Source organism: Rhinolophus sinicus, linkage group LG05 (genome assembly GCF_036562045.2).
Source record: "Rhinolophus sinicus isolate RSC01 linkage group LG05, ASM3656204v1, whole genome shotgun sequence".
NCBI lineage: Eukaryota > Metazoa > Chordata > Mammalia > Chiroptera > Rhinolophidae > Rhinolophus > Rhinolophus sinicus.
In genome coordinates, this window is record NC_133755.1 from 15,368,407 (window position 1) to 15,384,823 (window position 16,417).

The window sequence follows — 16,417 nt, forward strand, 5'->3', positions numbered from 1 at the left end:
GCAACTATAAACATAAACGTGAAATTTCACAATATTGAAAAGACAATTAAAATGAATTAAGTAAAAACAGACAAGGTGTAGGACAATACTCACAGCACATTTTATGTAAAAAGGAGGGGGTAACAATCAACATATCTATTTGAACATATATATATATATATATGAATATATTCCATAAGGATATACAGACTAATAACAACGTTACTATGAGAAAATGAGAGACTACTGAGGCTAGAAAAAAAGCCTTTCATGTTCATCTTTGATTTTTTTTTTTTTTTTGAGCCATGGGGAATACACTACCTTTTCAAAAACCATAATAGACAAAAGTTTCAAAAACAAAAATCTCCTTTGTACCTACACGTAAATGAAAGGGGAAAATGGGGGCGGGGGGGGGGGGAGTAGCAAAAACTAGTTGAACCAATGCTGCAAATGAAAGCAATGTGAGTCACTTAGATTCAAATGTACTGAGAGACCAGAGAGCTGTGTGGCTTTAGGGAACATAATTGTTAGAACTAACTATTCCAGGCAAACTGAATCACATGCAAGACAATGATTAGTCACTAATTAAAGAAAGAAAGATGCTCTTTTGTCCCTCATTGGCATTATCATTAACACCATCAATATCTATATTGTAATTATAAGGCATTGTATTATGTATTATTTAAAGGACATAGCTAAATGACAGATGTAAGTATTTCCTCCTTTCAAAACCAGCAAAACCTACCTGATATGGCTTCTTCTTGCTGGAGATCTGTGAATATCAAACAGTGTATTTTCCCTCTTTTTCTGATGAGCTGGTACTTAAAGAAAAAAACAGGATAACAGGAATAACTCATAATAAATTGGTAAGTTGATGTGTTAAAGGGGTAGAAACTACTTCTGTTACCTTTCTGAAAAGAAACTAGTCACAAAAACTCTGTGGTATAAGTTGCAAATAAGTATTCTAAAAAGATGTTAAATTAAATCTTTGTAACTACTGGTTAAAAACAAATTTCTAAATACAACACTAAAAGGACAATCCATTTTTTAAAAATTGATAAATTGGAGTTCTTCAAAATTACAAATTCTGCTCTTTAGAAGACAATATTAATAGCATAAAAAAATAAGCTACAGACTGAGAAAATATTTGCAAATCACATACCTAATAAAGGACTGACATCCAGAATACATGAGGAACTCTCAAAACTCAGTAATAAGAAAATAAACAATTGAAAAAAATGGGTAAGAGATTTAAACAGACAGCTCACAGATAATATTGGCAAATAAGCACATAAAAAGATGCTTAGAAATGTAAATTAAAACTACAATAATAAATATGCATTAAAATTAATTTTTAAAACTGACCACATCAAGTGTTGGCAAAAATATGGACCAACTAAAATTCTCATACACTCTTAGTGAGAGTAAACTGTATAATCATTTTGGAAAACAACTGGCAATTTCTTAGAAAGTTAAACATACACCTAATCATAAAACCCAGCCAATCGACTCCTGGGTGATAAGGAAAATGAGAACAAAGACTTGCACATGAATGTTCAAAACAACTGTATTTATAATAATAGCCAACACTATAAATGTCAACAAGCCCAATGCCCATAGAACAAATGAATGGATAAACAAATTGTGATACAGTCATACAATGGAATGCTACTCGGCAATATAAAGAAACACACTATTGTATTCAACAACATGGATGAGTCTTACAACAATTATGCTGAGAAAGAAGTCAGACAAAAAAAGGACATGTACTATGTACTACATATACAATTTGAAAAAATGTAAACTAATCTATAGTGACAGGAAACAGATCAGATCAGTGGCTGCCTGAGGATTGAAAGTGGGGTAGGCACAAGAAGGTAAGGAGTAGATTATAAACAGGCAGATGAAATGAGGGAGTTGATGAATATGTTCATTATTTTGACTGTGGTGACAGTCGTAGGTATATCCCTAAGGTATTTCAAACTTGCCAAATTGTACACATTAAATGTGTACAGTAGCAATGGACTGTGTTCAATTATACCTCAATAAACTTTTTTTAAAATCTAGAAAAATGGTCCAGTCTTTTATCTGTCCCAACACACCTCCCTCATTATTAACAGGACTCTCTGTGACAGTGACTTAACTGGAGCACAGAAGTATCTGCATACTTGGATACTTCTCCTGGATAGCTTCTCCTGAGATAACTCTGATTGCTTTCAGAGCATCAACCATTGTTTCAGAGTTTGAGTAAAAAGATCTAAGTTCTTCCTTGAAAATATTATGCTAAGTGAAAGAAGCTAAACACAAAAGGTCACATATAGGCAAATCTACAGCGACAGAAAGTATATTAGTGGTTGCCAAGGACTGGGGGAATGGCAGTGTAGAAGTAATAAAATATTAATGGCATCAGACAGTGGTGATGACTGCACACCCTTGTGAATATACTAAAAACCAACGGATTGCAGAGATAGAGATGAAAAACCAGCGAAAATGGGGAATTTCACCATGAATTATATCTCATTTTTTTTAAACTGGAGGAGATTAATAGTGATAGAATTTCCCAGGAGCTGGAAAAAATCAATAAAACAGTACCTGTGGAACTTATTACTTCTCATTAGATTTAAACTCTTTCCGTCTCAAAAAAAACCTAGCTTATTGGCCAAGCTGCAGCCAGCAGCCATATACCACTTTTGTGACTTTGGATAAATTACTTAACCACTAGAAACACAGAGATACTTGCCCTAAAGAACTACTATAACTGAAGATGCTTGCTCAATAAACTATAAAGTAACACAAAAGTATGAGCAGTAGTTATTATTAAATTTAAGGTTGTTTAAATAAAATGTGCATGCTCTATGTAACTCTATATTGCAGCTATGTACCTGTACTTGAATTTTCTTTCCATTGTATGTGTGAAGAGAAGTATATAGGAAAAGAATGCATGGAATCTACAAGAGAGATCATTCTTTTAAATTCAGCAGCATTAATTTTTGAAAGAGGTGGAGCAGAATAAGCTACTTAACTACAAAAAGAAAGAAGTTATTTTAGTCTCCTACCTATTGGAGGTGCTTGGTATCGATCCACTGTTTTTCTTTGTCTCAAATTATATGGTCTATCATTTTCTTCTCCTTCTGCCTCTTCAACTTCTATATCTCCATCCTCCTCTTGAGATTCTAGTTTCACACACACATACACACACACAGAAGCACTGTTTTAATCCACAAGGATTGGTCCACTCTAGAACTCTTTGTTTACATTTTATCTTTCACTCTTTTGCACATATGACATTTAAAAGTATCAGCATTTTATTATACAGCACAAATCAATATAATTAAAAATGAACCTAGATGCCTTTTCTACAAATAATATAGTTCTCTGCTAAATATATATATGATCACATTTGATATCTTGATTTACTTATGACCTTTCAATCACTTTGGTCATACAATGCAATAGAAGATGATTCAAATTTTACTACAGCAAATTTCATTCAATGCCCAACTAACCACTGAATAAGATTAGTATTCAAATACCACTTGGTAATTCAAAAAAATATGTTTACAAGATAATTACTAATGTTACAGCAAGAGCAATTTTTGTTGGCAGTAGAACAGTTTGTTAGGCCTATTGACAACAGGTAAGCTTGGATTAATTATATTTTGGTAGGAAGATGTAGTATAAATTGGGAGGGAACATGAAGCAGATTTCCGGGTTGTTGATATACTGTAGTTTATTTCTTGACCTCAGTGATCACTTTATGATAATTCACCTAGCTATACATGTAAAAAAACAAATTATAATGTACACAAATCCTAAAAGTTTATTTTTAAAAACTGGTTTGAAAAATAGTTTGCCGATAGCTATGAATGTAATATCTACTTACAGTTTAAAATAAAAATCTAATGAAAATTTATAGGTGTAAGGTCCCCAAAAGCAATATACTTTATGATTAACTTTTTAACTACATATTGAATTATCACTATAATACAATTATAGAAAGGCATAGGAAAAATTTCAAATTGCCAGTGATGCTGAGTGAAAAAGGAGACTAAAATGCAAAGGGTTTTACATTTCACTCATGACATTTAAAAGTTTATTCTAAGTTTTTAAATTTTGCATTATTAGGTTATAGAGAAAATCAACAAATACATTACTTATCTAAATAATACTATAAATTACTTGTGCCCAAATAAGTTTCCTTAAACCTTCAAAAAAAATTACTTTTTGAAAAATGCCTGCAAAGTAACACACTATTTCTTATGGGAAGAAATTCTATATGTGGCAAATCTACTTTGGAAAATCTACGAAGGTGTTCAGTTAATGAAAAGGCAAAAATCACATTATAAATCTGTCTCACCTATACTGATTTTCTCCAAAGGAAGCAATATAGAGGTTCTAGCTGTAACAACAATAATATTCGCTCAATAAAGTACCTTCATTAGAAATATAAGCTCTTTAAAACTTGTTAATAATATAGTAATTACAGAATATGAGAAATAAACCCAATCTTCTCAATCTAAGCTACGTGAACAGTGGGAGCCAGGAAGATTTCCTGGTAAAATGCAGGTACCCTGTATTTACAATATACCAAATCTTCTGAAAATCCATTTCAATAAAGACTAACTCCTACAGAATTAAATCCTATAGATGTACTGGTCATTAATTTATAATCCTTGGGGCAAATGTGCTTTCATCATGTTCCCAGCTCCAGCCCTACAAAATCAGTTGGCATTCTTCAGTCCAGAACCCATAGTTGCCTCCGAAAAAAACAGTACAGCCCCCTCCATTAGTACTAGCAGTCCCTCTTTCTCTAAACTTCACCATTTTCTCCTCAATCCATGCTAAATTTGGAACCCAAATAATCAGTTTTAGAGGCTATGGATAGAAGGTGACTATGGATAGAGGTTTCCAGTTAGAAGGTACCTAAATACAAGAGGCCTCACCTAACAAGCAAATCAACCCATGGCAAATGCCACACCAGATTAGGTCATTTAAGGACTACCAATAGCTACTAATAAGATACATTACTTAACGTATAGTGTACAGTAAGGGCATTTTTCCAAATCCAGCAAATGAAAACTCAGAATGCCAGTTGAATAAAAATTATTCCAAATTATACAAAATATAGACCTCTATTGCCAAAAAATCACCTACCCAGCAATATTACACACATATTATTTGCATATTTTTCTTTCCTTCCACCTGAGCTTTCTAGTATTTATTTCATAGGGTGCTTTACAAACCTTCTTCTTCACCCTCTGTAGAGACTTCATGATGATTTTGTATCCCATAACTATTTCTTCTCAGTGACTTTCTTCGCCTTTTCACTCTTGAATACATATCCATGTTTTCCTTTTAAAGAAAGAAATCTGTCAAATAGTAACACGGAATTTATTCCCAGCTATAAATCTTATAACCCAATGGAACATGCTCACTCATTAAAATTTACTGAGCATCTATTTGCAAGGTACAGATTCATTAAAATGAAGCTTCCTGAATTGCAAGGGACAGTTCAGGAAGGGACAATGAGAATAAATAAATAAAACTTAATTTTTTTAAATCGAAAATTATAATGCCACGGACATATTTTCTCCCTCAAGCAAATAACAGGCTAGTAGGATAGAATAAGTCACAGGTAACTATAAAAGAAAGTAAAACAAGTTAAATGACATATAGAAAGGTACAAAGTAGAATTCAAAGAGATGACCCTCCTTTTGATAAGGGCTGGGAAGAGAGGCAACATTTGCAATGAACCTTGAAACAAAGGTAGGATTGCATCAGTCCCTAACCAGAAGTATTAAGAGGAGTAAAAGATAGGGAACAAGAATGATTTGTTTGGGGCTGGCGGGTGGCTAAGGCGGTTAGAGCTCCATGCTCCTAATCCGAAGGCTGCAGGTTCAATTCCCACATGGGCCAGTGGGCTCTCAACCACAAGGTTGCCGGTTCAACTCCGAGTCCTGCAAGGAATGGTGGGCTCCGCCCCCTGCAATTAAGATTGAACACGGCACCTTGAGCTGAGCTGCCTCCTGGATGGCTTAGTTGGTTGGAATGCGGGCTCCCAACCACAAGGATACCAGTTCGATTCCTTGAGTCCCACAAGGGATGGAGGGCAGTGCCCCCTGCAACTAAAGATCAAACACGGCACCTTGAGCTGAGCTGCCACTGAGCTCCCAGATGGCTCAGTTGGTTGGAGTGTGTCCTCTCAACCACATGGTTGCCAGTTCAACTCCCGCAAGAAATGGTGGGCTGCACCCCCTGCAACTAGCAACGGCAACTGGACCTGGAGCTGAGCTGCACCCTCCGCAACTAAGAGTGAAAGGACAACTTGAAGCTGAATGGCATCCTCCACAACTAAGACTGAAAGGACAACAACTTGACTTGGAAAAAAGTCCTGGAAGTACACACTGTTCCCCAATAAAGTCCTGTTCCCCTTCCCCAATAAAATCTTTCGGGAAAAAAAGAATGATTTGTTTGTATTTGGGCAATGGTGGATGAGAAGACAATGGTGAAACCAGATTATGCAGGCCAAAGTGTTTTTAATTCAGTACACAATAAAAAACCATTAAAGGTCAGACCAGAAAAGTTACAGAATAAAAACTGTACTTTCAGATGACTCTTCTGGCAAAAGTGTGGAGGATCTTTTGGGGGAACGTTGTGGCAAGTAGAGTATGGCTAAAAGAAGAAAGAAAGCAATAAAATCCTAAGCTCAATTGGAAATGAAGAAGGAACGATTCTGTTAATTCAAGAAAATCCAAATGCTGTTCACTATTCCTTTTTATTCCTCAATCAAAATAAAAAATTGCAAAGGTTGTTAAAGTTAATATACTCACAAATTCTGTATCTGTCCACATTCGAAGTCGTTCTACTTCTCCTGATCGACGATTCCGTCTGATGTTAATGTTGTCCATTTCTTGTAGTACAGCTTCAGCAGTACTACAATCATATAATAAAACCAGGGTTTATACAATTATAGAACCATACAGTGTGTCACACACATAAAAGAAGTCTTCATCAAAGCATAACTAAATCATTTCTGATAATGTAACTGTATATAACATCCCAATATCTCTTTCTGAATTGGTATCCATCAGAAGATAATGCCCCACAAAAAGATAGAACCAAAACATTTTCTACCTTAATATATTTATTAAAGTAAAACTTACAAAATAGTAGACTTTTGCTTATAAGGCTCCAAATATCTAAATACATAATGCCACTACAAATAATTGACTGCAAGATCCAAGGCACTGGGAAAAAAAAGTAACTAATTCAATCTTTATATTTGAAGATGATGTTAAGAATTATACAGGATAAAAGATTTGTAAAAAAAGTTTAAAACCAATAAGGTAACTGAACAGGTATTTTAGAAATTAGAAAACACTGACATCCCCGAAATAGATGCTGACATTAGCATACTTTATCTTTTAAACACACTTAACTTTTACATATATCTAAATACTGATCTAAGTACTTAACAAATAATAATACTCATATTTGACTTTACCACTATAGAATATAATTTCCTCTCCTGTCAATAGGAAAGGCCTTTGTAAAGATTATATTAAGAAGAACAACATTTCATTGCATGTAGATGCTAAGTAGTCAGCTAGGCTCACTCACTAGCTACATCCCACACAGCCTGTCTCAAAAGACCTTCAATTCAAGTCTTGAATAAGCAAAACTATACTTATTATATATCAGTAATGGAAATTTCCTTGAAAATTGTCAAAAATACAATGTTAAATGAGAAAATACTAAATGACTATAGTAGCAAAGATAGAACAAAATTATTTTATAGTATCTAACTAGGCACGAGAGTTTAAAAAGAATGAGTAAAATTTACATAAATTCTATTAAATCCAGTAAACTAACTAGAAACTGACAATCACTGCTAACTACTGTTAATTCAAATTAAGTTATAAAATAATCATTGCTAAGTCAGTGCTTAAGTTATTTTTTAAAACATAACGGGCTTAAAAAATTAAGTAATTAAATCAAACTGCTTACTGCATAAGCATTCATACCTATTTACTAGTTGATCAAATAACAAACTCTGGTTCACGCTTTCAAATCTGTTTTTCCTGGAACGACAACTTTTTCTGACTTCCATGTCACCATTTATACAAGAAAGGTCTCCATCTCCCTTCTTTTCCCCTCTAAGGGGATGGCTTCGAAGGGCTATAAGAAGAGAGATATTTCCATTTCAAAGTACAGAGTATAAAAAGAAAAAAAAAAGAAAAAAATTACTTTTAAAACACTACCAAAAGTTTAATATGACCTCTTAAATGGTTTTAATATCCAATAATCTAAAATTTCTATAAATGTTTAATCTGTCATAATAATTTAAATTATTTCTGTTGTACTGATTTCTCAACATTTAACAATTATATACGTATTTACTATTACTAAAATCCAACTGTCATTTCCAACTGTATGCTGAGCATAATAGTAAATCATTCTATTTTACCCCACTTTATGTTTAACTCTAACAACATTATAAGAATTTCAATACTAACCAGTTTCATAACAGAATACTCACATAAGCTACTATGTCCGTTTGGTAATGTAGCACCAGGCTGAGAAGTTAACCTAGAACACAATTATATTTAATATGCAAACACATCAACATTTTAAGTGTCAGTAATACAGTATTACTATTTTTAAAAGTAAAGACATTCTTTTACTCTAAGATTGATAATATACCAATGAATAAAATACATTAAGTCATTTCATTACTTCAAGAAAAGTTTTAATAATAGAACTTAAACTGTCTCTTCAACTCTGTAAGTTAAAATCCAATGAAAAGGTTCAAGCCTAATTTACCATGAATTAGCTCATGCCATAAGTAGCAATCGGCACAGATATTTTCTACTGGTTTTAGTTGACAAAATAAAATTGAAACAATGACAAATTTATTCAAACAACAATTTGTAGGCAGAAAGAAGTACTTAACACCAATACGACTTAATAATTTCTTCAAATATTTTATTACACATTCTAAACTTACAATAAAAACTTAGTTAATTTCTCATCGTACAAATCTCCCTTTTGTGTGGAGGAAGAGAAATGGTACAGAATAGATACTTAAATGGTCATCAAAACATAAAGACCTAAGAAAAAAGTCAACATACGCCTTACTATATAATTAGCAAGTTCAGAACTAAATTGTTATATTTAAAAAAAGCTGTTAGCATAAACTTACTAGGATATTTTTGAAAAAGTCAACAATTGTTATTTTCAAAGATAAAAAAAACAAGGGGATGACATTCAGAAAATAGTAAATATATATGAATGTCTTCTATCTATGAAGTTTGCACAAATTTTTTAACTAAAATATTCTAATGTTTTTGGTTACTACAGCGCTCTTCATATTGAATTGTAAATGTTAAATGTTGTAATTGTTAATTATAAATACTCCTGCCTAATAAAGGTCACAGCAAGGATGACTAGAAGATATGAACAAAAACAAGTGTCTTCACATTGTCAAAGAAACAAAAACTCCAGCTCTCCTTTCCCCCAGAAAACAACAGAACTATCTTGTAATATACTACACCTCTTGGAAAGTACTTCATTTTTAGCACTTTGTATACGAAGTACACAATTCTCCTGACATATGAGTCTGATTACAAAGTAATGAAACTGAGGTATTAACAAGATGTTCCCTGGAAGATCATACATGTGAAATTCTCTAGAATCAATCTCAAAATCCACGTAAAACCACACAGATCCAATACATGGTGATGGAAAGAGAACTGACTCTGGGTGGTGAACACACAATGTCATATATAGATGATGCATTACAGAATTGTACACTTGAAATCTATGTAATGTAACTTCACTAACTACTGTCACCCCAATAAACTTTAATTAAAAAAAAAAAAAAACCACACAGAAAAATCAATTTTAGTACTTCATAAATATACTTTGGCTTTGAACCCAACATAATAGTAACTCAGTTTGATCAATATTCACAAGTCTTGGCTCCAAATGAATTTTAGCTGTATGCAAAACCAATGGTTGAAATTATACATACTTAAATTAATCAAAAGAATAAGATGTTAAACCTACAATCATTCTACAAAAGAAATCTAAAACTTTTCTGAGCAATAGCAACATCACTGGGGAAAAAAGCACAATTGTCCCTCAGAAGAAGACAACATTTACTTGGCTTATATTTCTTTGCTAATGAAAGATCTGTTTTATGGGGGGATGGGGAATGGGGAGGATACATGTACTTCAATCAATTTAATTATCTTACAATCACACATTGTCATCATTTTACCATTACCATTTTTCTATAAAAAAGGAAAATTTTTAAAAAGTAGACAATATTAAATATTGGTATATAAAGAAAGAATAACTGAGATTTTACGAGTTGGCCTGCCTATACAATATTATATGTGCCTGTCTCCTAAATCAATGTTCCCAAAAGTTAATCACTTAAAATGTAACTAGATAGGTTCACTGCTTAAATGAATCCTCCAATAAATACTTTATGATAATAAAGTCTCCTTTGTTTATTTTTAAAAAGGAGAGTTGAATCCGGGATCTTTCCCTGTATCTGTTTCCTAAATTTTTAAAATGGAGACAGTATCACTTTATATTAGAGGATTATTACATTTGAATTTTCTATACCTTTAATTATCTGGAGCATACTACCAATGCAATACCAGACTTAAAAATCATTACTTATTCTCCCTTTCCCATAAAAACTAAGGCATTTAGTGATTTACGAGGGTTTTAAACCTCAATTCAGCAAAAGGCTCAGTTTGGAAGACCTTCAGCACTACCACCCTTTAGAGCCAATGTGCCTCAACTGTCTAACACAGGTGGTTACTTTTCTGCCTGACCTCCCCACTCCCTCATCACCTGATCACAAAACGAATTTTCACTCATAATACATTTAAGTGTATAGTTTCTTATCAAAGATTTAATTTTGTCTGTATCTTAGAGTATACCTCTCTATTATTCTAGAGACATCAAGTGCATGCTACATTCCCCAGGTTGCCAACAACAACACCACACATGGCCTCCAAGTTAAATATCTAGTGGCTAAATAAATGTCGGCGGACAAAAGTCAATAAAATGGGATTCTGTACTCAAAATACTTGTTCGCTACGACATCTATCTCGGTTATCATGTATATTTGTGAGTTTCTATATATAAGATAAAGAAAAATATACAGTAAAGATTTTTGACCAAAAAAAATCGTTTTACAAAAAATTATCATAATTACGCTGATAAACTTGGGCCTTCAAATACATAAGCCTAGATTTCTCCCCAAAAGAAAACTCAACCTATCTCAAATCATTTATGAAGACTTAGAAATTCCAGTTTGACTTTTACCTCTCTTCATCCAATTACCTAAAGTTGTTTTACCAATCAACAGCAATTTCCTTAAAGAATTTAGCGGTCTTTACAAAGTCCTTTAGGTTCCATTATTTTTCACAGCTAATATTAATTCTTATCTATATTCAGTTTTCCTCCAAATGAATTATATTCGTAAGAAATTCCATAATTTTACCTTCAATCCTCATAAGACCTTAGATAACAAAATAATGGAATCAGGATTCTCAGATTCATGACATAAAAACAAACAGAAGCCCTCAAATAAATGCTGATTTTTGCATTTTGTTATCTCAAAATCTAAAATAGATTTAACTACAAGTTTTGCTTAAAATTCAATTCTGTTTAATAGGTCAAATGTCATTTTCTTTTCAAGTCACATGAAACACCAAAAAAATTCTAACGGTGTACCACTTAACATTCCTACATGAAAGTTTAACTCAAAAAACTTTTTAAAACGTGAACTGCAAAACAGTATTCTTCTGCCAAAACAGAAACAGTATATTTTGTTAGCATTCGTTATTTCTTAAGCTTTTTATTCAAATATATGTATTATTTTTTAAAGAAGTATCACAGTCTAAGGTATACCTAAATGGAAGCAAAACTATCTTTCTCCCCCAAAAAACTTTTGAGGCTTTTTTTATACGAAAGACATCAATTTACATAAAGGCTTTCAGAGTGGATAAGATGTGGGAAATCTAATGTATTACATACTCATACTTGAATTAAACTATTAAAATTATCTTACAGTTAAAAGTCAAACTTCAACACCAAAAGAACTTTTTAAAAAACATTTATCTAGAAAAAAATCTGATTCACTCATGAAATAAATACAGGACACAAATTATAACAGGTAGATCAAGTCTAGAAGTGTAATTAAAGGGCAGTACTCATCTTAAGAAATGTCATTATGGTGATCTGGATCTGTTTCATCTCCCATATGAATGAGTGTGATGAGAAAGAAAAAAACAAATCAACAGACTATATGATTCCTGTATTTTTCTACTTAGCTCCCAGACCATGTAAAATAAGAAATTTAAAATACCACTATGCTGTACACCTGAAACTAATATAATATTGAATGTCAAGTGTAATTGAAATCTATTTTTAAATGTTTAATGTTTAAAAACAAAAAGAAAGAAAGAAAGAAAATAAATTTTAAATAAGTGGTTTCTTTTCTGGGACATACTGATATAGGTACAAACTCTTTAGAGACTAGTAAATGTATACTGCCTGGCAAAGTCTATGTAACTCCAAAGATTTCTTTCATCAAAGAGTAACAGCATCCAGAATTTACATATATTTATGAATATACTTATATATATCTACATATAAAATCAAAATATTTTTAAATACTTCAAAGAGGAAAGAAACCAAAAGATTCTCCTTTTACTTTTGTTTTCAGTGGGCACATCATCAGCACTTCTGTTTCAAAGACTTTGGGGAAAAGAGAAGCTAAAGATTCTGAGTTCAAAGTTTACATCTTGTGTGTGTGTGTGTGTGTGTGTGTGTGTGTTTATCCTATCTACATTAAATTATTACCATTTACTTTGGTGAGTAAAATTAAGTTTTCCTGCTACATACTGACTCAGACACAAAGCAAATTTAAGTTGAAAACAATCATATACATGAAAAGATTTCTTTAAAAATTAATTTCGATTTTATATATTTAGTATGTCAATTCAAATGGAATATTTAAGAATTTCAGAAAGGGAAGATTTTACCTATTTTCAAATAAAAATAACTGTAACCATATGTTTTTATTTAAATTTTCAGAACTATAAACATGTACACATACTTAAGACCTATCAAAATCCATATTGTTTTAGAAATAAGTTTTTCTTACAATACCACATATTTTTATAAAACAAATTACTTTATGACATATTTAGAGAAAATAAAGTTATATGCAGAAATTATAAATTAAGTTTAATGCAATTTTTAAGTATTTATAGATACCAGTAGCTTTACAATTTAAGAAAATTAGCACTAATATCAGCCCTGAATCACATAATTCATGAATAAACAATCAATGAGTCCTCACATCTCACCTGGCCTGTCCAGTTGATATGTTCCATTCTTCTCGCTGACCAGTACTTCGTGATTTTGATTTGTCTTTGCAAACAGAATCAGGTTGTTTCAAAGTGCGTTTGGCTGGAGGAGACACGTGGCTATCACTTAAACTACCATCAGCCTCAGATTTCTGAAAGATAAAGTTAAAAACGTATTTATTATTCATACTAAAACACACAGACTTCTTAAATTCTTGAATGAAGTACAGTATACATTCAACCAGTAAATATTTACTGGGTGTAGCACTCTACAAGTAAGAAAATGTAATAATCTGTAAATACAGAAACAAAAGAGTTTGAAAGATGAAATATATTAATTGGAAAAGTATGTTTAGTCTAGTATTTTAAAATAGTTTCAAGCCTACAGAAAAGGTGTGTGTATATCTTTTTATGACATGATTCCTCATTTCTCTCCTAAATACTCCTGTGCATACTTCCCAAAACAAGGACACTTTGCTACATTAGCATCATACAACCCTCCCAATCAGGAAATCCACAGTGATATGTGATATAACACAGAGCCAATCCACAGACACATTCAAATTCTATCGACAGTGTCTCTCTTTTCTTTCTGGTTCAGGATCCTATCGAGGAATACATATTGTATTAATATCGTATCTCCTTTGTCTTCTTCAATTTGGAACAGGTCTTTAGTCTTTCCCCATGTTTCATGCCCTTGACTGTAAAGAGTAGCCTTTCATTCTCTAGGATGACCTTCAAACTGGGTCTGTTTGATGTCCCATAACCAGAATCAGGCCACACATTCTTGGAAAGAATATACAGAAATGATACTGTGCATACTATACCTACCCCATCATTATCACCTTGATCACATGGTCAAGTTGGTGTTGGCCAGGTTTCTCCACTGTAAAGTCCATTTTTCCCTTTGTGTTTGATTAAATTATATGGAATTGTGATAATTCACCAATATCCTCTTCCTCACCAAACCTCCACCCACCAGATTTAGCCCTCATTGACTACTCTTGCCTTTATCCAACACCATTATGACAGCGATTACCTAATCCCATTTTCCATCTATATTTTTTAAATTGACATTCAACTTTAAAGAGCTTTCCCCTCTCTCCTTTGCCCAATTCATTTACTCATTTATTTATATCAACATGCACTTGTGAATTCTTATTTTATTCTATGGGTTATAATCCATTACTCTGTTTTATAAAAGATCTGGCCATTGGGAGCCCTTTCAAAGTGGTTCCTGTATCCTTTTGACACGTCCCCACCATTTTGAATATTTTCTTACTTTCTAGCTCTAAGCTCATCTTGTGCTTTCTCTCCCTGGCCCTAGAATTAGCTATTTGTCCAAGGAGCCCTGGTTCCTTTTAATCAAGAATGGTATTTAGAAACCAAGATCTGGACAATGAGTGCAATTGTTACTGGGGGTTTCACTGTTATTGAGTCCTCTTAGCTGAGAGAGCTAGGAAATATATGAAGAAAAAAAATACACACACACACACATCTATACCTATTTTTTTTTATCTGTGCATAAATAATTGTTTTAAAAGTGTGTACACCAATGCTTCTAATTCTAATTCCACATCTTAAGTTTCTTTCTAGACTTTCCCTTTTCTGTTTGTAAGCCCTTCTCAGTGAGAAACCTGGCTTCCATCATCTTTAATACTTTATTTATTTATTTACTCTTTCAATTAATTCAATTTTTTAATGTAACCAATCTCTCCGTCCATCCCACTTCCATTATTCCCTCCCCAGCCGCATGTCCTCGGACTACAGAAAAGTCACTGTCCCTGCACAGCAGCTCTCCTCTTCACCACATAATTCCTTGGATACTGGGCAGGTGGGAACGAAAGTGGAGGGAAGGACCTTTTCTTTAGAGAAGATTTAATTCACATGTTAATACTTTATCACTTGATGTTATAGATCAGTATTTCAAAGGAACATATAATCATCTTCAATAGGCTACCACCATATAAATATATTTGAGTCTGGTCTCCTTTTATGCTACAAATTTTAAGAAAAATGTATAAAAACTATCCATTTTATAAATGCATACTTCTAGATCATATTTTCCCAAAGCAACACAACTACATTACACAAATAATTAGTCAAAACTTAGCTACTATCAAACAAACCTAATAAATACTTGCAATGTACATTTCAGGGTATCCAAGTTTAGCCTACAGAATTAATTCACTAAAAATTTTTTTTTAAAAAGACCACTTTCTAATTTTGTGATTTAATACAATTTACCATTAGCTAGTTTTAAAGTCTGAAGACCACACTCATACTAAAAGGCACAAAAGGGGGAAAAATTAGAAATTCAAACATCTGAGTGTCTTATAATCACGGATAATAAACATCTCAGTTGTGTAACATACGCAACTTACTAGTTTAAGTTCCCAAGAAAAACTGGTTAGTTACCTCCAAACTATCCTCAGGAGACTACATTTCTCACTCTAAATGTGCTCCACCCCAATTAGAAACAATTTTTGACACGATCCCCAGGTGATTCTTGGCACATTAGGGTTTGAAAAGCATTATTATATAACATAGTCAACAAGTACTCACGGAGGAAGCAATGGCATATGTTCTAAGCTAAGGCATATTTGTGAATACAGAAACTGATACCTATAAAACTACTTTACCAATTTGGATAGCCCAAACCAGCATTACTTTTTCTAATCAAATCCCACCACTCACCCTTCAAGACCCATCTCTACTATGAAATCTGAAGAATGTAACCTAAATTGACCTTTTCTTTCTACTAGCTGCAACTCTATGATATTTTTTGGCATGTCATTATATTCAATTTAGTATTATATATTTACCATCTTTAAGTGTCAATATCCAAGTCTTGAGAGTCTAGCAAGATATTAAGTTCTTTAATTTAAAAAATACCCTATTTCTTTTTAATTTTACACAATAGCAAGCAAAAAAAAAAAAGCAAGATTTCCCCAAGTTTGTTCAATAAATTAATAATAGGAATTATTAAGGAAAATAAAGGAAGGCTAATGGTCAAATAAGTCTGGGAAACACTGAGGTCC

The 16,417-nt window shown here is 32.6% G+C and overlaps 1 protein-coding gene across 9 annotated transcripts in view; it reads right to left on the reverse strand.

Annotated features, from left to right (window-relative positions):
* Positions 1-16,417, reverse strand: part of ATAD2B (ATPase family AAA domain containing 2B) — a 115,397-nt gene that overhangs the window by 85,003 nt on the left and 13,977 nt on the right. For all 9 annotated transcript variants that reach the window (XR_012496272.1, XM_074331747.1, XM_074331742.1 and 6 more), the window contains exons 2-8: positions 13,377-13,528; positions 8,519-8,568; positions 8,004-8,157; positions 6,810-6,912; positions 5,223-5,331; positions 3,036-3,152; positions 725-800 (exon numbers count right to left, since the gene is read on the reverse strand). Coding sequence is in view for 8 of the 9 variants with exons in the window: in XM_074331747.1 (XP_074187848.1) it covers positions 725-800; positions 3,036-3,152; positions 5,223-5,331; positions 6,810-6,912; positions 8,004-8,157; positions 8,519-8,568; positions 13,377-13,528 (761 nt within the window). In the remaining variant the exon portion in view is untranslated. The remainder of the gene's footprint in view (positions 1-724; positions 801-3,035; positions 3,153-5,222; positions 5,332-6,809; positions 6,913-8,003; positions 8,158-8,518; positions 8,569-13,376; positions 13,529-16,417) is intronic.